General features: G+C 39.5%; 1 protein-coding gene across 1 annotated transcript in view; it reads right to left on the bottom strand.

The window, feature by feature from the left end:
- LOC124711191 (zygotic DNA replication licensing factor mcm3) overlaps positions 1 to 23884 on the bottom strand; it is a 119232-nt gene that overhangs the window by 45467 nt on the left and 49881 nt on the right. Inside the window, exon 6 of the mRNA XM_047241124.1 lies at positions 3968 to 4106. Within this exon, the coding sequence (XP_047097080.1) occupies positions 3968 to 4106 (139 nt within the window). The remainder of the gene's footprint in view (positions 1 to 3967; positions 4107 to 23884) is intronic.

The raw sequence follows: 23884 nt of genomic DNA, 5'->3' as shown, positions 1-23884 counted from the left end.
GATATAATAGTCCATTATTAACATTCAAACTGGATACAACAATGGGAAAATGTCATATGATCGAACAAATTATTGTTCAAATTATTCCTGGCCAATGGGTGTATTTGATTTTGAAAAATGACAACAGAAACCTATGATGTTGACTGTTTCCAGCCTACTGGGTTGCGTTGTAGGGATTCAGTTTGTCATGTAGTGTGGTGCTTGAATGATTTTCATTATAAAGTCACAAAACAGCATTAATACCTTTTATAACCAATAAATTGACAAAAAATATATCTGACCATTGTTTGGAAAATCTGCGTATGTAGCAAATGATGTTTTCCCTAAGCAGCTAAAACAGCAAAAGCCTATATAAGAAAAGGTAATCAGCTTTGTGTAGGTAACAATAGGCCTGTGTCATTACTGTTAGGACTTTCAAAAAACAGTGAAAAACCACTCCTTTCGCAACTGACTACATCCTTCGACAAAAGTAATATTGTCTATGGATGTCAACATAGCTTCAGGCCAAAATGCTGAACTGAAACAGTTACTTTTGCCCTAATAAACCATGTCTTCAATGCAGTGGACAATTAAACAAAAGCTGTAGAGATATTTTTAGACTTACCAGAAGGCTCCTGAGAAAGCCTAATGATATGGTTAAGATGCATACCAAATGAGTGAATCACGTCACTATCAGACCAAAATGAGAAAGTATTTGGAAGACAATAATCCCCATGTACATATTTCAGAACCATGTTGTTCCACAGGGTTAAATTTTAGCGCCATGTCTTACTTCCCATAACACATTAGAAATTCAGAACCAGTACTTTTTGCAGATGAAACCAGTCTATTGATCGAAGGGAATAATAAGGAAGATCTTATTGCATCTGCAAAAGATATTAGGGAAGAAGTGCAGGTAGTTTACCAGAAACAGACTAACAGTAAATCCCCAGAAAACAAATCTGGAATTCCTATGCAGATCAAAAACAGAAATGCAACACAACCAAAAATATACATGGTTAACAAAAATATTAGTTCTGTTGCTGAAACAATTTATTGGGATTCGTATACAAGAAAACCTTATATGAAGTTGTCATATTTAGTTACTAAATTAAAAAACTAGCAAAAATGAACGACGCAGTAAAAATTCTTTGCAACAACCTGATTGCTGAGAGTTACAACCATACATTTTGCTTGTGTCCATTCATTACTTAGTTACAGTATAATTTCATGGATATAACCCAAACCAAAATAGTTTTCAGAAAATAAAACACAATTTTAAGAATAATGAACAATCAAGCAATAGATAACCATGCAAACCTTTCTTTAAACATTTAAAAATCTTATCCTCCCCCTGCATGTATGTATTTACAGTAGCTACACATGTCAAAAAGCAAGTACACTGAGAAAAGAAAACAAAATTGTCCATGAATACAGCACCAGATCAAACAGTGGCATACGAGGAGTTCCTTGAAAAATTAAGCTAATTCCTCTGTTGTATTTTGACTGTGTTTATATGAACTGTCATTTACTTAAGATTCATAAACATATTATTTTATCTATTATTTATTACTTTTCTGTTGTAATTTCATGTACTGATACATTCCATGACCATGGAGATTTGCTCCTCAATTTTGCCCTCCTGAACTAGATATGCAAAATAAATAGACATGCTAGTCACACAACAGTGTGCCAAAAAGTGTGTATCACAGAAGAACAGAGCTACACAACATATTATCCAGACATGCAGAATCTCTTTCTGAACTACGTTGGGCCTACCTTTCGAAAATTTGCGATATCCTACCTACTACAAAACTACTTTTATTCAATCTTTCAGTATCTTGTTCATGAGAACATGTAATGCATACTTTTAATTTTAGTATGCTCAAATTTGTAACTATTCCTGGTTAGCACCCAATTTGTTATAAAAATTAAATGACACATTTGCAAGTTGTGAAACAAACAAGTAAAAAGATTTTCTGTCCAGTATCTTGTGTGGAACATACATATTGAAAATTTATATGCACAAAAAAATAAACACATTGTAAATGGAAGGAGACAGCAGAGCATGCAAGTGTATCTCTAAGAAAGAGATACAAACTTTTATGAGACATTCAGAAGCTATAAACAAAAGAGAGAGAGAGAGAGAGAGAGAGAGAGAGAGAGAGAGAGAGAGAGAGACATCACACAGGTGTGGGCACTCGAGAAAATACAAAAGCACATTTAACATTAAAATAAAGATGAAGATTGTGGGTAACGAAAAAATACAAACCTGTTGAATGTCCCTTATTTTTCTTGTTTCTCAAGCAGGGCTCAACATTCTGCTCCTGCTCATCTTATTTTATACTACAACACACCTACTACAACACAACCACAAGTTGTCCAAATATCATCCTAACTATCCATACACCTACATTGCTTCTCTTCTTAAACATTCAAACACTGCTCTTCTGTCTTAATTGGCAACTTACAGCTTCTGTTCATATTCTCAGATTGCCACACTTCATATGTGAATGGAACGCAGAAAGAAAACATAAATGGCATGATGGGACGTACACTCTGCTACGCACTTCACGGTGGTTTGCAGAATATGGGTGTAGTTGATGATGTAGATGTAAGACAAATGGTTACTGAACACATTAGGTATGCATTCATTTACCAGCTGTGAATCCTGAAACTGTAGTCTTTATACACACTCAAAAATAGGTAACATTATAACAGACTGGAAAACTTCAATTAGCTCATGTGCTGACTTGTTTTACGTTTACATAGTTAATGAGAAAATCAGTTCTTCTTCTTCTTCCTATCCAGTATTGCACCTAGTGGCCTATTACAGTCTCAGTCCAGCACCTTGCTAGTTTTCAACCAACTCTTCTGTCTGTGGGTTGGTACTTTTTTTACTGCCAATCTTCCTCCATAGTACATGGTCTTTCCAAGATGTTCAGTAGCTCTATACTGTCTTGTGATTGATTTTACTTTGAGATCCTTACGCATGTTATCAAATCTTTTCCTGTTTCATGGTATGTATTCTTCTCATGAACTGCATCTCAGCACTCAAGTCTCCATTCACCATCTCTTTTAGATTGGCCACACCTCAACAGGATAGGTGTAGCCAGAGCTTGTAAAGCTTTAGTCTGGTGTGCTGCTGAACCAGAGATTGCCTGAAGAAGGTATTTATCAGTCCCATGGCGTATCTGAAGTTTGTGATTTTATGTTGCGTACCATTGTTTTCAATGTTGCTGAGGTAGTACCCTAGTTATTTGAATGCTCTTACTTGCTCATGGGTTATGTTGTCTGTTCAAAACTCGGTTCTCTTGTAGTCTTTCCCTATGTAGCATTTTATTGAGAGAGATCTCCATGCTGCATGTTTTTGCTATTGTGAGTAGGTTATACACTGATCTCTGTAAAGCATCCTCAGGTTCTGCAAAATGCACCCAGTCATCTGCAAACAGTAGTGTGCCTAGGTCTGTTTGTCTACCTGCCTTGGTTCTGCCATGAGGATTTTGTCTCTGTTCAGGTGAATTTTTTTTTTTTTTTTTTTTTTTTTTTTTTTTTGCGTGCGATAAACTAAAGATTACATTACTAAAGTTAATAAATATTTAGTCTAAGTTAATACTGTAAACAGTATGCTGGTTGAAGTTTGCAACCAGAAAGAATAATTAAAATTCAAATGTACATACCCCAAATTCTTCATTAAACTCTACAGATTTCTCTACTTTTTGCAACTGGATACAGATAGTAAAACACTGAAAATTACGGAGGTAGTGCAATTAGAAGGGCAGATAGGTCCTGATACGGCTGAAGAGAATATATGAATTTATGAGGGTCACATCTTCATGAAGAACTACCTTCAGACAATGTCAGATAGATATGAAAACCCAACCAAAATGCACCTAGATATGAACACCAAACCAAAATGATATCTTATAAACTGGAATGAATTATGAAGGCATTTTCACATTAATTAATTAATTATAAATCTTCTGACCTGAATGTGCAGTTAGAGAAACCACCCTGTTTGCTTGGTAAACAACGATAATTTCCTACTATCTGTACTCTGTCTCCTGGTTTACAAATGTCCACGAGGTCATTATCACAAATGACATCCACAGATCTTGGCAGCTGACCTGCAAATGAAAAAGAGGATATTATTTTAAGTTGCTTGATGGAGTCCAAGCCATTACCGCTGATAGCACAAAACTCCAGGAATTTCACTATCTATAATATCCAAAATGTTGCGAAATCCCATTAAGAGATGATCCTCTGAAAGAAATATTAACTCCCTCACAGGGAGGGAGATCTACCATCATGTCTGAACTTTCGGAAAAGTTTCTCGCTTATGGTTTTTACTATTGCAAATTGCACATACAATATAGCTATCAATGAGCAATACTGTTAAGCAAAACGCAAATTACAAATTCATCCAGTTTCTGGTGCAACCACCAAATAAAAATAGGGCGACTTTATTGTTGATAAATGGAGTGTATGAAACATCAGTAATGTAAACACACATTCAAGAAAATCTACATTTGCACTGTTCTGTGCATCATTTACATACTTCAAAATCAACAAAGAAATTTCATACAGGAAACTTCTGGTTGCTAATGAGCTATTTGGGAAGAAATTATCATCAGTGAGGAAAATAATCAAGCTCCATCCCGAAATTCTTGGTGAAGTGGAGAAGACTGTTGAATATGTACCTGCTGGCAACGAGACTGCATCTCTAATGTGTATCCAACAAAGTACTATGAACATGTCCATTACGTTCCATTGAACAACGAAGGAAAGAAGAAGCCATTAATTTGAGCATTTGTTACAGCATATGGGATACAATAATATGACAGATCAAATGATATGCAAATACATTGCAAAGTATACCGGGGTAACGTTAAGAAATTTTAAGTTGTACCTCAATGAAGTGGTGAATCAGTTTCCCTGAAGGCATCGAGACATTCAACCCTGTGGAAAGTCTCACAAAGCCAGTTGTTTAAAATCTGTGTACAAAACAAAAACATATTGTGTAGAAAGAGTCTAACAGTGCCGCACACAGCCTGAGGCTAAAACATGGCCGAATGGTGGAAGTCACTGGCCCAAATTTGTCTCTGAGTCTTAATAATTTAAAACTATCATTTAGAATAATTTCAGTTACAGCATTATACTGAACAATTAGAAAAAGTTTATTTGTTGTTTACAAAAAATCATCACTTTTCTGAATGTTACATCAGCTGGGTACAGTGTACTGTATGTAGCATTATTAAGTAAATTTCTTCTGGATATTTAACACTGGAACACGTGAGGCAATACTGACCTTACGACTTATCTTAGAAGAAAGATTAAGGAAAGGCAAACCTACGTTTCTAGCATTTGTAGACTTAGAGAAAGCTTTTGACAATGTTGACTGGAAGACTCTCTTTCAAATTCTAAAGGTGGCAGGGGTAAAATACAGGGAGCGAAAGGCTATTTACAATTTGTACAGAAACCAGATGGCAGTTATAAGAGTCGAGGGACATGAAAGGGAAGCAGTGGTTGGGAAGGGAGTAAGACAGGGTTGTAGCCTCTCCCCGATGTTATTCAATCTGTATATTGAGCAAGCAGTAAAGGAAACAAAAGAAAAATTCGGAGTAGGTATTAAAATTCATGGAGAAGAAATAAAAACTTTGAGGTTCGCCGATGACATTGTAATTCTGTCAGAGACAGCAAAGGACTTGGAAGAGCAGTTGAATGGAATGGACAGTGTCTTGAAAGGAGGATATAAGATGAACATCAACAAAAGCAAAACAAGGATAATGGAATGTAGTCTAATTAAGTCGGGTGATGCTGAGGGAATTAGATTAGGAAATGAGGCACTTAAAGTAGTAAAGGAGTTTTGCTATTTGGGGAGCAAAATAACTGATGATGGTCGAAGTAGAGAGGATATAAAATGTAGGCTGGCAATGGCAAGGAAAGCGTTTCTGAAGAAGAGAAATTTGTTAACATCGAGTATAGATTTAAGTGTCAGGAAGTCATTTCTGAAAGTATTCGTATGGAGTGTAGCCATGTATGGAAGTGAAACATGGACGATAAATAGTTTGGACAAGAAGAGAATAGAAGCTTTCGAAATGTGGTGCTACAGAAGAATGCTGAAGATTAGATGGGTAGATCACATAACTAATGAGGAAGTATTGAATAGGATTGGGGAGAAGAGAAGTTTGTGGCACAACTTGACCAGAAGAAGGGATCGGTTGGTAGGACATGTTCTGAGGCATCAAGGGATCACCAATTTAGTATTGGAGGGCAGCGTGGAGGGTAAAAATCGTAGAGGGAGACCAAGAGATGAATACACTAAGCAGATTCAGAAGGATGTAGGTTGCAGTAGGTACTGGGAGATGAAGAAGCTTGCACAGGATAGAATAGCATGGAGAGCTGCATCAAACCAGTCTCAGGACTGAAGACCACAACAACAACAACAACATTTAATGTTTTTCAGCTTTTAGTTAGACACTAGTGAGAAATCATTGAAGGACATAAAAAATAACTGAAGTTCCATATTTTGAAGGATAAAAATGCTATAAAGCGTCATGGCTTTTATATGCTTGTTGCGTTATATCTCAAGTCTTCAAAAATCCTTGAACTCCGAGTTACAGACACATTCACTTGGTCCTCTAAGATAAGCGCATCAGCTTTTGGAGTATATATGTAGATATGAAATCAGTATGCTGTGCCTGGGTTTCTGCATAAATCCCATTTTTTCAAGCATAACTAGACTAATAACACTGACTGTCAATCTGGCAGTTCACACTTAAAATTCTTTCATGCAGTGAGAATGGTACGAAACAGGGTCCATCAAATGTCAGGAAACCAATCATGAGGCAGCTAGAATGAAACCATGACACTGGCAAACTTAGATCATAAATAGTATTGACTCTTTCAATCACTCTGTGTACCTTTTGCACAGTAACACAGTAAGTGGTTTTGTAGATTATTCAGTCTTTTTAACACTTATATGGATACCTGACAAAAGATGTCTTCTCTTAGTACCTTTATTGCTGAAGTGGAATCTTCTATGCACATCTCAAATTTTGTAGATTTACAGCAATACACAATGTTTATACACCTACATCATTACTCTACAAACCATGAGGTGCATGGCAGAGGGTACATACCATTGTACCAGTAATTAGGACTTCTTCCTGTTTGATTTAGTATGGAGCGTGGGAAGAATGATTATTTGAATGCCTCTGTGTGTGCAGTAATTATTCTAATCTTATCCTAAAAATCAATATGTGAGCGATACATAGTGGGTTGTAGCTTATTCCTAGAGCAATAATTTAAAGTTGGTTCTTGAAACTTCATTAATAGACTTTCTTGGCATAGTTTATGTCTATCTTCAAGAGTTTTCCAGTTCAGTTCCTTCAATATCTCTGTGACACATTCCCAAAGATTACACAAACCTGTGACCATTTGTGCTGCCCTTCTCTGTATACGTTAGACGAAAGGATGTGGGTTTTAAGGGAGAGGGTAAGGAGTAATTCCAATCCCGGGAGCGGAAAGACGTTAGGGGGAAAAAAAGGACAGGTATACACTCGCACAGACACCCATATCCAACCACACATACACAAGCAGACATTTGTAAAGGCAAAGAGTTTCGGAAGAGATGTCAGTCGAAGCAGAAGTACAGAGGCAAAGATGTTGTTGAAAGACAGGTGAGGTATGAGCGGCGGCAACTTGAAATTAGCGGAGGTTGAGGCCAGGGATATATATATAATAGAGAGAAACATTCCACGTGGGAAAAATATATCTAAAAACAAAGATGATGTGACTTACCAAGCAAAGCGCTGGCAGGTCGATAGACACACAAACACACAAAATTCAAGCTTTCGCAACAAACTGTTGCCTCATCAGGAAAGAGGGAAGGAGAGGGAAAGACGAAAGGATGTGGGTTTTAAGGGAGAGGGTAAGGAGTCATTCCAATCCCGGGAGCGGAAAGACTTACCTTAGGGGGAAAAAAAGGACGGGTATACACTCTCGCGCGCAGCGCGCGAACACACACACACACACACACACACACACACACACACACACACACACACACACACATATACAGACAAAAGCAGACATATTTAAAGACAAAGAGTTTGGGCAGAGATGTCAGTCGAGGCAGAAGTGCAGAGGCAAAGATGTTGTTGAATGACAGGTGAGGTATGAGTGGCGGCAACTTGAAATTAGCGGAGATTGAGGCCTGGTGGATAACGGGAAGAGAGGATATATTGAAGAGCAAGTTCCCATCTCCGGAGTTCGGATAGGTTGGTGTTAGTGGGAAGTATCCAGATAACCTGGACGGTGCAACACTGTGCTAAGATGTGCTGGCCGTGCACCAAGGCATGTTTAGCCACAGGGTGATCCTCATTACCAACAAACACTGTCTGCCTGTGTCCATTCATGCGAATGGACAGTTTGCCCACATAGAAAGCTTCACAGTGTAAGCAGGTCAGTTGGTAAATCACGTGGGTGCTTTCACACGTGGCTCTGCCTTTGATCGTGTACACCTTCCGGGTTACAGGACTGGAGTAGGTGGTGGTGGGAGGGTGCATGGGACAGGTTTTACACCGGGGGCGGTTACAAGGGTAGGAGCCAGAGGGTAGGGAAGGTGGTTTGGGGATTTCATAGGGATGAACTAAGAGGTTACGAAGGTTAGGTGGACTGCGGAAAGACACTCTTGGTGGAGTGGGGAGGATTTCATGAAGGATGGATCTCATTTCAGGGCAGGATTTGAGGGAGTCGTATCCCTGCTGGAGAGCCACATTCAGAATCTGATGCAGTCCCGGAAAGTATCCAGCTCCACTCCCTCCAAAACCTCAAAATTCCAATCAACACAATCTGGCACCACAACACCCTAATTCAGTAGTTAACCTTTCCTCCAAACCTCTCTCCCAATCCGAAACCTCTGTCCTATCCAAAGGCCTCACCTTCAGCCCCACTCCCAGATTCAACCAAACAGCCCTCGTCAAAGATTTACTGTCCTACACTCGTACTCTCTGCTGGAAGTATCACTTTGCCACGAAGAAAAATGATCCTAATCCTACCCCTAATGATCCAAATCCCCAAGACACTATCCAAATTGAACCCTGCCTGGAACAGTTCCGTCCTCCGTCACAGCGGGACCCACCTCCTCTTCCTCAAAATCACCCTCTCCAAACCTTCCAGGAATTTCTGACTTCCAGCCTTGCCTCTCAGTCCTTCTTAAAAAACCTTAATACTACTCCCAACATCACCACTGCTGAAGCCTAGGCTATCCGTGATCTGAAGGCTGACCGATCCATCGTCGTTCTTCCGGCGGACAAGGGTTCAACGACCGTGGTACTTGATCGTCGGGAGTATGTGGCTGAGGGACTGCGTCAGCTTTCAGACAACACCACATACAAAGTTCGCCAAGGTAATCCCATTCCTGATGTCCAGGCGGAGCTTCAAGGAATCCTCAGAACCTTAGGCCCCCTACAAAACCTTTCACCTGACTCCATCAACCTCCTGACCCCATCGACACCCCGCACCCCTACCGTCTACCTTCTTCCTAAAATCCACAAACCCAATCATCCCGGCCGCCCCATTGTAGCTGGTTACCAAGCCCCCACAGAACGTATCTCTGCCTATGTAGATCAACACCTTCAACCCATTACGTGCAGTCTCCCATCCTTCATCAAAGACACCAACCACTTTCTCGAACGCCTGGAATCCTTACCCAATCCGTTACTCCCAGAAACCATCCTTGTAACCATTGATGCCACTTCCTTATACACAAATATCCCGCACGTCCAGGGCCTCACTGCGATGGAGCACTTCCTTTCACGCCGGTCACCTGCCACCCTACCTAAAACCTCTTTCCTCATTGCCTTAGCCAGCTTCATCCTGACCCACAACTTCTTCACTTTTGAAGGCCAGACATACCAACAATTAAAGGGAACAGCCATGGGTAACCGGATGGCCCCTTCGTACGCCAACCTATTCATGGGTCACTTAGAGGAAGCCTTCTTGGTTACCCAGGCCTGCCAACCCAAAGTTTGGTACAGATTTATTGATGACATCTTCATGATCTGGACTCACAGTGAAGAAGAACTCCAGAATTTCCTCTCCAACCTCAACTCCTTTGGTTCCATCAGATTCACCTGGTCCTACTCCAAATCCCATGCCACTTTCCTTGACGTTGACCTCCACCTGTCCAATGACCAGCTTCACACGTCCGTCCACATCAAACCCACCAACAAGCAACAGTACCTCCATTACGACAGCTGCCACCCATTCCACATCAAACGGTCCCTTCCCTACAGCCTAGGTCTTCGTGGCAAACGAATCTGCTCCAGTCCGGAATCCCTGAAGCATTACCCCAACAACCTGACAACAGCTTTCGCATCCCGCAACTACCCTCCCGACCTGGTACAGAAGCAAATAACCAGAGCCACTTCCTCATCCTCTCAAACCCAGAACCTCCCACAGAAGAACCACGAAAGTGCCCCACTTGTGACAGGATACTTCCCGGGACTGGATCAGATTCTGAATGTGGCTCTCCAGCAGGGATACGACTCCCTCAAATCCTGCCCTGAAATGAGATCCATCCTTCATGAAATCCTCCCCACTCCACAAAGAGTGTCTTTCCGCCGTCCATCTAACCTTCATAACCTCTTAGTTCATTCCTATGAAATCCCCAAACCACCTTCCCTACCCTCTGGCTCCTACCCTTGTAACCGCCCCCGGTGTAAAACCTGTCCCCTGCACCCTCCCACCACCACCTACTCCAATCCTGTAACCCGGAAGGTGTACACGATCAAAGGCAGAGCCACGTGTGAAAGCACCCACGTGATCTACCAACTGACCTGCCTACAGTGTGACGCATTCTATGTGGGAATGACCAGCAACAAACTGTCCATTCGCATGAATGGACACAGGCAGACAGTGTTTGTTGGTAATGAGGATCACCCTGTGGCTAAACATGCCTTGGTGCACGGCCAGCACATCTTGGCACAGTGTTACACCGTCCGGGTTATCTGGATACTTCCCACTAACACCAACCTATCCGAACTCCGGAGATGGGAACTTGCTCTTCAATATATCCTCTCTTCCCGTTATCCACCAGGCCTCAATCTCTGCTAATTTCAAGTTGCCGCCACTCATACCTCACCTGTCATTCAACAACTTCTTTGCCTCTGCACTTCTGCCTCGACTGACATCTCTGCCCAAACTCTTTGTCTTTAAATATGTCTGCTTGTGTCTGTATATGTGTGGATGGATATATGTGTGTGTGTGTGTGTGTGTGTGTGTGTGTGTGTGCGCAAGCGAGGTAAGTCTTTCCGCTCCCGGGATTGGAATGACTCCTTACCCTCTCCCTTAAAACCCACATCCTTTCGTCTTTCCCTCTCCTTCCCTCTTTCCTGATGAGGCAACAGTTTGTTGCGAAAGGTTGAATTTTGTGTGTATGTCTGTGTGTCTGTCGACCTGCCAGCACTTTCATTTGGTAAGTCACATCATCTTTGTTTTTATATATATATATATATATATATATATATATATATATATATATATATATATATATATATATATATATATATATATATATATATATATATAAAAAATTAAAAATCTTAAAATCGCTAAAACGGTCCAATTTCTGTACCATACTGAGGTTTGCGTGCCCTTTGAGGATGTGAGGATTTCAAGTTTCTTAAAATAATAATAATAATAATGCCAGTCGTAAAAGGTGATGAAAAGAACAAACCACTAATAGGGCTAAGCCCCCTTTTAGTGTGATTAGTTGGTTCAGGACAGAACTAATGAAGCCTCGGACAAGCACTGACATGGTCGGGGACGACGCTTGAACCCTATGCCCCTTCCACAATGGTAACGACACTGCTAGCCACACGGAAAATGATTTAAACCCAAATAAAGGTGTTTTGCAGAGTATGCTTCCTGCAACCACTCTAGAAGGAAAACAAAGACAGAGGATGAGATGGTCAGATGAAGTTAACAGACACCTCATGTTCTGTTATTACCAAGCAACAAACTTAGGAACCAACACAACTGGATACAGATCACAAGTATACACAACATTTATTACCAGATACCCAGAATTAAAATTTTTAACAGAACAACGACTAGCTGATCAGATCCGTGTAATAATAAAAAATAACAAGATACCCCAGTCAGAATTAGAAAACATCAAACAACAAGTACAACAAATACTGGAACAAAATAATGTGCAATCAGAAGAAAAGGAAAATACAGTAATGGACTCAAACATCCCAGAGCAAACCAACAAAGAACAACACGCATCAATTAAACAATCAGAAGAAAACGAAATCTTGAGACAGCCACCAGAACAAGCACAAATAGAACACGAAGTAACACACATGTTATATATAGAAGAAAAATTTCAGCTGACATATATAGAATACAAAGACACAAATACAGACATTAGACCATTCTTGCATAGACCACCAAATAACCCACAAGTCGAAACAACTATCAACACAATCATACACAACAAAATAGATGGTGGTGGTGGTGGTGGTGGTGGTGGTGGTTAGTGTTTAACGTCCCGTCGACAACGAGGTCATTAGAGACGGAGCGCAAGCTCAGGTTAGGGAAGTATTGGGAAGGAAATCGGCCGTGCCCTTTCAAAGGAACCATCCCGGCATTTGCCTGAAACGATTTAGGGAAATCACGGAAAACCTAAATCAGGATGGCCGGAGACGGGATTGAACCGTCGTCCTCCCGAATGCGAGTCCAGTGTGCTAACCACTGCGCCACCTCGCTCGGTACAAAATAAATGAAAATACAACTACGGAAGAGTTACAACTACTGGTTTATATAGGAGCACTCACTACACTAAATATACACACTAGGCAGAGATCAGAACCAACCAACACACAGTAGAAACCCACAAAACCAGCATGGCAACACAGGCTACAGACCAGAATAGAAAAACTGAGAAAAGACATCGGACATCTAACACAATTTATAAGAAATGAAATGTCAGACAAAAAACGAAAAAGGTTAGGTAAAATCTCACAACAAGAAGCGATAGAGCAATTAGATGAAAAGAAGCAGAAATTACAAGCATTGGGCAACAACTTAGAAGATACAAAAAAAGTGAAAATAGAAGGAAACAAAACCAAGCATTCAACACAAACCAAAAGAAATTTTACCAGACAATAGATAACACACACATTAAAATAGACAATCCACCAAACATAACAGACATGGAACACTTCTGGAGCAACATATGGTCAAACCCGGTACAACATAACAGGCATGCACGGTGGATACAAGCAGAAACAGACACATACAAGATGATACCACAAATGCCTGAAGTGATAATTTTGCAACATGAAGCCACCCAAGCAATTAATTCTATTCACAATTGGAAAGCCCCTGGAAAAGATAAAATAGCAAATTTCTGGCTACAGAAGTTCACCTCAACACATTCACAGCTAACTAAATTATTTAACAGTTACATTGCAGACCCATACACATTCCCTGATACACTTACACATGGAATAACTTATCTGAAACCTAAAGATCAAGCAGACAAGCAAACCCAGCTAAATATCGCCCCATAACATGCCTACCAACAATATACAAAATATTAACTTCAGTCATTACACAGAAATTAATGACACATACACACAGAACAAAATTATAAATGAAGGACAAAAAGGCTGTTGCAAAGGAGCACGAGGATGTAAAGAGCAACTGGTAATACATGCAGAGGTGACATATCAAGCTAAAACTAAACAAAGGTCGCTACACTACGCATACATTGATTACCAAAAAGCTTTTGGTAGTGTACCCCACTCATGGTTACTACAAATATTGGAAATAGACAAAGTAGATCCTCAATTGATACAGTCCCTAAACATAGTAATGAAAAATTGGAAAACCACACTTAATATCCAAACAAATTCAAATAATATCACATCACAGCCAATACAGATTAAGCGTGGAATATACCAAGGAGACTCATTAAGTCCTTTCTGGTTCTGCCTTGCTCTGAACCCACTATCCAACATGCTAAATAATACAAATTATGGATACAATATTACTGGAACATACCCACACAAAATCACACATTTGCTATACATGGATGATCTAAAACTACTGGCAGCAACAAATCAACAACTCAACCAATTACTAAAGATAACAGAAGTATTCAGCAATGATATAAATATGGCTTTTGGAACAGACAAATGTAAGAAAAATAGCATAGTCAAGGGAAAACACACTAAACAAGAAGATTACATATTGGATAACCACAACGACTGCATAGAAGTGATGGAAAAAACCACATGCCTATAAATATCTAGGATACAGACAAAAAATAGGAATAGATAATACAAATATTAAAGAACTAAAAGAAAAATATAGACAAAGACTAACAAAAATACTGAAAAAAGAATTGACAGCAAGAAACAAGACAAAAACTATAAATACTTATGCTATACCAATACTGACCTACTCATTTGGAGTAGTGAAATGGAATAACACAGACCTAGAAGCACTCAATACACTTAACGATCACAATGCCACAAATATAGAATACATCACATACATTCAGCAACAGAAAGATTCACATTAAGCAGAAAGGAAGGAGGAAGGGGATTTATCGACATAAAAAAAACCTACATTATGGACAGGTAGACAATTTAAGAAAATTCTTTATCGAACGAGCAGGAACTAGCAAAATACACAAAGCAATCACTCATATAAATACATCGGCTACACCACTACAATTTCATAACAACCTCTACAACCCTTTACATCACATAACACCAATAGATACGAAAAAAGCAAATTGGAAAAAGAAAACACTACATGGCAAGCACCCGTATCATCTAACACAGCCACACATAGATCAAGACGCATCCAACACGTGGCTAAGAAAAGGCAATATATACAGTGAGATGGAAGGATTCATGATTGCAATACAGGAGCAAACAAACACCAGATATTACAGCAAGCATATTATTAAAGATCCCAATACCACAACAGATAAATGCAGACTTTGCAAACAACAAATAGAAACAGTAGATCAAATCACAAGCAGATGTACAATACTAGCAAATACAGAATACCCCAGAAGACATGACAATGTAGCAAAAATAATACATCGACAACTTGCCATACAACATAAACTAATAAAACAACACGTTCCCACATACAAGTATGCACCACAAAATGTACTGGAGAATGATGAATACAAATTATAACACCACATAACAAACCTGGCATCATACTCACCAATAAAAAGAAGAAATTAACACAACTAATCGAAATATCCATACCCAATACAACAAATATACAGAAGAAAACAGGAGAAAAAATTGAAAAATACATCCAACTGGCTGAGGAAGTCAAGGACATGTGGCATCATGATAAAGTTGACATTATACCAATTATACTATCAACTACAGGAGTCATACCACACAATATCCACCAGTACATCAACGAAATACAGCTACATCCAAACGTATATATACAACTACAGGAATCTGTAATTATTGATACTTGTTCAATTACCCGAAGGTTCCTAAATGCAATGTAACATATACCGTACAGTTAAAAGGAAGTCACGCTTGATGAAAGTCCGCGTCACTTTCCATTTTTAACCAGACCTAAGGTCTGAGAAAAATAGAAATAATAATAATAATAATAATTTGACTATGGCTCTAAGGTAGACTCCACTTATGATTCTTATGAATCTTCTCTACGTACATAGCACTTTTCTAGTCCATTGCCGATATCTCCAAATGTGATTCTACATGCCACAATGGCATAAAAATAACCATAATAAGCTGACTTAATAATTTTTGTATCTCTACAAGAGCGAATGATGTGTAAAGCATAAGTTGCAGAACAGTCTTTTGCACAAATTGATGGTGTGGTCTGGCCAGTTTTTTCCCTATATCAATATGTATGCCCAGGTATTCTCGAGTACCTATATCCATCATAGTTATCTGCTGGTCACATAGTTTTTGCCCTATTTCTTTATCTTTAGAAGCTGTGTGAAAATGAATGTAATTAAGAGAAAGATTATTTGTGCTAAACCAGTTCACAATATCCCTTATTAGCTCACACCTCAAGTTCATCTAGTATCATCAGTAAAGATGGTGAACTTATTCTGAACAAAGAGGTAGATCATTAATAAATATAATAAAAAGCAGGTGGCCCAGAACTAAACCCTGAGCCACTCTACATGAATGGTACCCCATTCTGACATGCGGAGACACCATCTGGACTATCCCACACAACTTTGCTTTCTATCAGAAATGTACAAATAAAGCCAATCCCCTGTTGCAGCAATTATATCTACGAGGGCAGTTCAATAAGTAATGCAACACATTTTTTTTCTGAAACAGGGGTTGTTTTATTCAGCATTGAAATACACCAGGTTATTCCCCAATCTTTTAGCTACACAACACTATTTTTCAACGTAATCTCCATTCAATGCTACGGCCTTACGCCACCTTGAAATGAGGGCCTGTATGCCTGCACGGTACCATTCCACTGGTCGATGTCGGAGCCAACGTCGTACTGCATCAATAACTTCTTCATCATCCGCGTAGTGCCTCCCACGGATTGGGCCAAACATGTGGAAATCCGACGGTGCGAGATCGGGGCTGTAGGGTGTATGAGGAAGAACAGTCCACTGAAGTTTTGTGAGCTCCTCTCGGGTGCGAAGACCTGTGTGAGGTCTTGCGTTGTCATGAAGAAGGAGAAGTTCGTTCAGATTTTTGTGCCTACGAACACGCTGAAGTCGTTTCTTCAATTTATGAAGAGTAGCACAATACACTTCAGAGTTGATCGTTTGACCATGGGGAAGGACATCGAACAGAATAACCCTTTCAGCATCCCAGAAGACTGTAACCATGACTTTACCGGCTGAGGGTATGGCTTTAAACTTTTTCTTGGTAGGGGAGTGGGTGTGGCACCACTCCATTGATTGCCGTTTTGTTTCAGGTTCGAAGTGATGAACCCATGTTTCATCGCCTGTAACAATCTTTGACAAGAAATTGTCACCCTCAGCCACATGACGAGCAAGCAATTCCGCACAGATCGTTCTCCTTTGCTCTTTATGGTGTTCGGTTAGACAACGAGGGACCCAGCGGGAACAAACCTTTGAATATCCCAACTGGTGAACAATTGTGACAGCACTACCAACAGAGATGTCAAGTTGAGCACAGAGTTGTTTGATGGTGATCCGCCGATCATCTCGAACAAGTGTGTTCGCACGCTCCGCCATTGCAGGAGTCACAGCTGTGCACGGCCGGCCCGCACGCGGGAGATCAGACAGTCTTGCTTGACATTGCGGCGATGATGACACACGCTTTGCCCAATGACTCACCGTGCTTTTGTCCACTGCCAGATCACCGTAGACATTCTGCAAGCGCCTATGAATATCTGAGATGCCCTGTTTTTCCGCCAAAAAAAACTCGATCACTGCCCATTGTTTGCAACGCACATCCGTTACAGACGCCATTTTAACTGCTCCATACAGCGCTGCCACCTGTCGGAAGTCAATGAAACTATACGAGACGAAGCGGGAATGTTTGAAAATATTCCACAAGAGATTTCCGGTTTTTTCAACCAAAATTGGCCGAGAAAAAAAATGTGTTGCATTACTTATTGAACTGCCCTCGTACATCTGTATCTTTATGTGAAAGTATTTGGCGACTGACGCAGTCAAACTTCCTTTTTATAGGTTGCCCTGATATTATGGTCATTAAGATGCTTAACAATCCTGGCATGCATTAGTTTCTCAAAATCTTGGAAAAAATTGTGAGTTGTGAGATTGGCTACTTGCCTTATCTCCATTCTCATACAGTGGTTTTACTACTGCAGGCCTGAATCATTCAGGAATGATGCTTTGCCTAAAAAATATGTCAAAGAATTTTACTCACATGGCTGTAGTAGTATTTTAATAAGTTACTATATGTAGTTAACCCCCACAAAAATTTTTACTTTTCAGAACTAATGATTCTTTAAACTTCCTGTACAGTGAAAGTGCTTGCTTGGATTTGTTGCACTGTGCTAGGTACACTAGCTTGCAGAAAATTCAATGCTTGATTTATGGAGCATTGTGATACTATTATCTCTGTTACTGTTAATAGAGGTCTGTTGAATTTATCATTAACTGTTTCTCGACCACTAAGATGATGATCCTCTTTATAAATGAAAACACGTATGTCACTGATGTAATATTCTGCAATATCTATAATTTTATTTTACAAACTGATACATATGCACCTGATGGTGTATAATAGCTGAAAACTGGTTTGTAAAAGAAAATAATAACTATGTAGAATATTACACCAGCATTGTGTGTGTCTTCATAATGTATAAAATATTCTACCACGAACTGGTGGAACAGTCACATAAATGCAAAATGATCCTTTTTTTTTATCTGGATATTTTCTCTACAAAATGCACTTTACCCAATTTCCTTCTTTATGAAATTCCAGATAGTTTTTATTTTATTGCTAGAGTTATCCATTTCTGCTTCTAAGAACATGCTTTTTGAAGCCTGTATCTCTTGTTAAGAATTCTACTGTGCAGTTTGAAATGTCTAATCTTATGAAGATTATTTCATTTACTAGCTGCTGCGTGAAGTTCCCCTTTCAGTCTACAAGAAATTTTTATGCTGACAATGCTGCTCTGACATGTGGAATAACACTATTCACTCTTGCTCTGTTTGTAATGGTTCCATTTACCTTTTTACATATAAAGTACTTTTTTCATAATTCACAAGCCTTCTGTGCCTGGTATGACGGCATGTGTCTGGTTTATGCTGTATTTTCTGAATGAAAAACACATTTGTTTTATTCTCTTATTACATTCTAGCAACTTCCTTTTGAAACAGATATACATACACCACCTAATGATTATTTCTAACATTTAAGCATGTAGACACAATATTATTTTTCTTTGTTACTCCTGGCTTAACAATATCTGTTGTGCAACAAATACTACGTTCTTTGAAAAGCCTTTTCATGTTTTTGCAATGACTGTCTGCTAAAATTATACACTACATTTGTATTTATGCTACTTTACTTTCTTTCGACATAGTCTTTGACCTTACTTCCACAATCACATGCACTGGATGGTATGCCCCGTTTCTCAACATCACTGATTCTCCTAACATTTGATTTTGACTGTTTCACGATTCTACTGAAATGATCATTTTATTTTCGCTTAGCAGTTCGGTCTCTTCACTTACATAAAGAACTTAAATTTGTTTTTAACTGTCAACTGCTAGTTGTTTTCATTCACCGGTGATTTTTGAGTGTTTGAACTTCTATCTGTGTGGTATTTCAACCCAGTCAGAGTTTTTATGCGGAAAAGAACTGAGCCTTTGTTTGGCTAACAGCTGACTCATTTCTTCTTAAAGTTTTATCACATCGGACTACTCTATGCACAGATGATTAACTGAAGACTACATATTAATTTCAACTGTCTCACTCTCAGAAACCTATCTAAAATAGGTGTTACATCTTACTCATAACAATTTTCTATTACTTGTTTTTTTTCCCCCCCGTCAGTACTATTCCAGCAAACTGCCTCACCCTGAATAATACAATAAATGGCTCTAAACATCCATGCATCAATAATGCACAGTGCTAGATAATCGAAAGGATCTTACGAACATTCATTTTGAATTCAGAAAGAAATTGAGGTGAAGGAAAAAGGGTTCAAAATATTTGGGCAGATGAAGAAAATAGAAATCAAATAATTCTGCAACCACTACTGTGTTGTGTCATAACTGCCTGATTTGTAACTGCTAGCAGGACAGACCTCAGTGTGCAATATTAAAAACTGGAAAAGCTTGACAGCATTAATACAGGGTGTATACGGGGACAAGGAAAAAAATTCCCAGATTTCTCCCGGATATCCCGTTTAAAAAATATGCTTTTTCCCGGGCGACAATACACTTTTTCTGTGCTAAGTGACAGTAGGTTTTCCATAGATTTTCCCTCGGAACTGTAAAACTTATCAATCCTTTGAATGGTTAACGTTTTATACAATCGCATAGAACTTCCCGAAAAAAACAAAGAAAAGACTGAACAAAGAAGTTTGGAGAGACTTTTAATAAAAAATAAATAAAAAAAGAAGTTTTGGAAAGACCTTTGATTTGCAGCAACATATATGTTGCATATTTTCGTATTACGAAAGTATAAATTCGAATTGCACCAAACACAACGCGTTAGTTTCCGGAGCGTTGAAACAGAGGTTGCGATGTCCTTTTGTAAGCGAGTCATATCTCAAGCCACGAGATCTCGTCAGCCGATGACAGCAGCTATTCAGAGCATAGGACACATGTTATAGTCAGCCAATAGCAAGATCACTGGTCACATTGCGCGAACACGCAAGAGGAAAAGTTAACGGTTTACATTAATGTACACTGTACCGTATATCTACAAGAAAAGCTACGCTTTCACATATGTTAGTCTCTAAGATAAACACGCTACAACAGAAGCTAAGCTTTCACATGTAATATTGGTCTTTTTTTGCGTGTATTATACTTTAAGACACATCACACAAATGTGCCAGTAAATTTAAAATTATGACATAAATGTCTGGGTTCCAAATTCTTGTAAGTGGCTGGTCCTCAAACTGTTCAGTTTCAAACGCTCTGTGATTTAGATATCCATCCCACTTTCTTACATGCAACATAATTCATCTTGCGTAAAAAGAAATTACTTTGAATGTAACGCTTTTCTAACTACCGTTCGCAATACTACCCGGAGACTGTTAGAAATGGGTTCAATTTACCAGTTGCCAGAGAGCGCCAGAAAACACATTATTGTGCGTGTGCAACTGCAGTGCTGTAGGAAGCCCGTATGTCCGTGTGTATAAAGCACTAGCTTACATTGCACCATAAAAGAAACAGTGCATCAGAGGATACGCCAAAGAGCATCGGAATTTCGTAAACCATACTAAAATGCATAATTCGGCTTGAAGTGCAAATTGGCTTTTTCCAGATTCAGAATGAAGTAGGTCCCATCTGATATTAAGCTTATCAGTGTGGTTTTTGGGATGTAAATTTTCTTGGAGTACCAGTACTCTACGATCTCATTTTTGATTCTTTATTATGGCATAATGCAATATATGGCAGAAGATGATAACGTGCACTTGAAATTCAGCAAACAGTTGGAACTAGCCAATACTTTAGAATGAAACACTTCGTTTCAAATAAAATGACTGCCACGGCGGAAAATTAATAAAGCCAAATTTCTTTAGAAAACTTGCAAAAATAACTTCACTGTTGTGCAAGGCGATTAATACTTGACTGTTGCTAACTTGGAAATAAAATAAAATCAGAAAACGTAAATTAATAATATATTTTTGCCATCCGTAATTATGTAAACGTATTTTAATTCACTTGATAGCTCCCGGCCACAGAAATCCGTTTTGTTTTCATTTGACGTGGGAGCTGTACACGAAGAGAAGCAGTGAAAACACTTGAAGTAAGGCTAGGCGCAAACTGAGACGTGTATTGCACGTGTGACGTGACACGACACAACAGCGCAACACGCACGTGCCGCACGAGTCGCGCGGGTCCAGCGCATGTTGGGACGTGTACGCCATACTTCGCACGCGCCGACTGGCGACGCTCTGCGCAGACAGAACCGAAGCGCGCGCAACCTGTTACCTATCTCAAATGATTTAACTGAAACTATTCACTGAAAATATTTGATTTTTGCCTTACTTGTGGTTTTATATGTCATCTTCGTGGCGAAGTGCCCATCATCTCGCTAATGACCATTCTTATTGCGATGTACACATTTTAGTCAGACACTACGCAGAACTCAAAAAGTTTGCAACGAAAATTGGTGGTCGCTGTGATTTTGCGTTTGGTGAGTATTACACCATACGTTGCTGCGTATGAAATTTAGCTAACATACTGAATTTTTGTTTAGACTTGGGAGGAGGTCTCTATCTGCCTCCGATCTCGAGAAAATGGATCCTATGTAGCGCGCTCACTTCCGATCTCACGTCCGCGAGAATGAAATACTCGCAACATCTCTCATATCTCCTAAACCGCTCGAGACATCGAAACGAAAGTTTGGCGAATGATAGTACACAAGGAGGAGAGTGTTTTGCCAATTCTTAAACACACGGAACTTTCTCATCTATGGCAATATATCAGTACTTACACTTCCCTTTTTATTTCTTTCACTCCAGTGACTGTAATTTTTAAAAGTTATCGACAGCTAGCGAAACAATCCTAGTATGAAAATGAACATGAAATTTCTTCTTTTATATTACTGCAAACCTACACTATGAGGTTTTTCTAAGTTATTGAGCTCTGTGCCAATTACTTGTTTAATGAGGCACTCCGTTTCGGAATTCTGTCACAATAGCTGCTGTGGGATGAGTTTGGCAAATTACACTGTGACAAAGGAAGTACAATTAAACCAGTCACCAAGAGAAATGTGGCCGTTACTCACAAACGGTGATGCTCCTTCAAATGAGAAAAGGTTAACAACTCACAGAAAAATAGATTGCCAATTCTGTTGGAATTTTGGTGGAATCCCCGTTTTGGTATTGAGAAAAGTAAACAGTTGATCTGTCGCACAACACAATGGTCAGTGTATTGTCAGCAGCAGAGGATAATGCGCGTGACAGAAATGCTCTAGCTAGCCATGCACGCCTTGTGAGTTGGAGTTTGAAAAACATTGTCATGAAGGTAGATCTGCCTTTGTCAGCAGTACATTTCAACAAATTAAATATATCTAATCATGACAGTCTTTTAGGATATTCCTACTTTCGTAATAATACCGACCATTTTCTTCATTTGTATAGCCTGTTGTATAATTAGTTTATTAATGCTGATAATGTGCATGCAACAATTGAAATGCTTTTTCTCATCACGGCGAACCAATTAAAACACTGTTATTTGTGACTGCTTTTCAACTGTTTCTAGCTTGCAGTGAAAATGTAATGTTCACATGCATGTAGTACAGTGTGTCGTATTACATTATTACACCCATATCCACAGTGAGACTTCTATGCTTCAGATCTTCGATACTTTTTACCAAGAGCACAAAGAGGTCACACCTGTGGAGATTATTCCTTTCCAAATTTTTGTAACAGATCGTACAGATACGCCAGCATACTAGGCAGCTAGAAGATAACCTTGTTTTACTTTCCTGTCTTGCTTCTTAATCACATGATTTTATAATAATCCTTGCTTCCTTATTCACTACCCGTTGTCCCTTTTTGCGATCTGAAAACATCGCGGAGGCATACGATACAATTCCAGCGGCCAATGACTCACCAGTTACTGAAGTATGCATTTTTCTTGACAGAAGGAAAACAAAACTATACAGATATAAATAACAGAAAAGTATAATGTACTAACGAAGAAATATGGAGCGCTTAAATGACGAAAAACGAAACACTACCCAAAGGCAATAAAATTTAGTATACAGTAAGGCAAAATTTATCGTATGGGCTGCTCATATGCGCCGTTCCGATTTGAACATATGGCCGGGCTACTTTTCCGCTCCCTGCCTCAAATTTCCCACGGTGCTAGCGAGGCACGCGCGACGCGCGGCGCGAGAAACTGTGCCACAACCACAACGCCGCGCGACCTGGCGCAGGCGCGTGTCGCCGCAATTTGCGCTTTCCCATTTTAAACAGTGAAGTTACAAAAATGCGCGCTGCGCTGCGTCGCGCCGCACGCGCTATACACGTCTCAATTTGCGCCTAGCCTAAACACGGGTCACGTGGAGGTTAACCCCTCCCCACTACAATTCAGACAACTCTGTGCAAGCGTGAATCTGGCAGCTAGGGTGCGCGAGAAAAATTTTTCTCCTTTGCATCTGGCTGCTTGCCGCTACTACCGATACAGCTAACAGCCAAACTTCAAGTAGCGGGA

Source organism: Schistocerca piceifrons, chromosome 1, assembly GCF_021461385.2.
Source record: "Schistocerca piceifrons isolate TAMUIC-IGC-003096 chromosome 1, iqSchPice1.1, whole genome shotgun sequence".
NCBI classification, from domain to species: Eukaryota; Metazoa; Arthropoda; class Insecta; order Orthoptera; family Acrididae; genus Schistocerca; species Schistocerca piceifrons.
The sequence above is the reverse complement of the archived record's forward strand: the minus strand, read 5'-3'. Positions and strand labels throughout refer to the sequence as shown.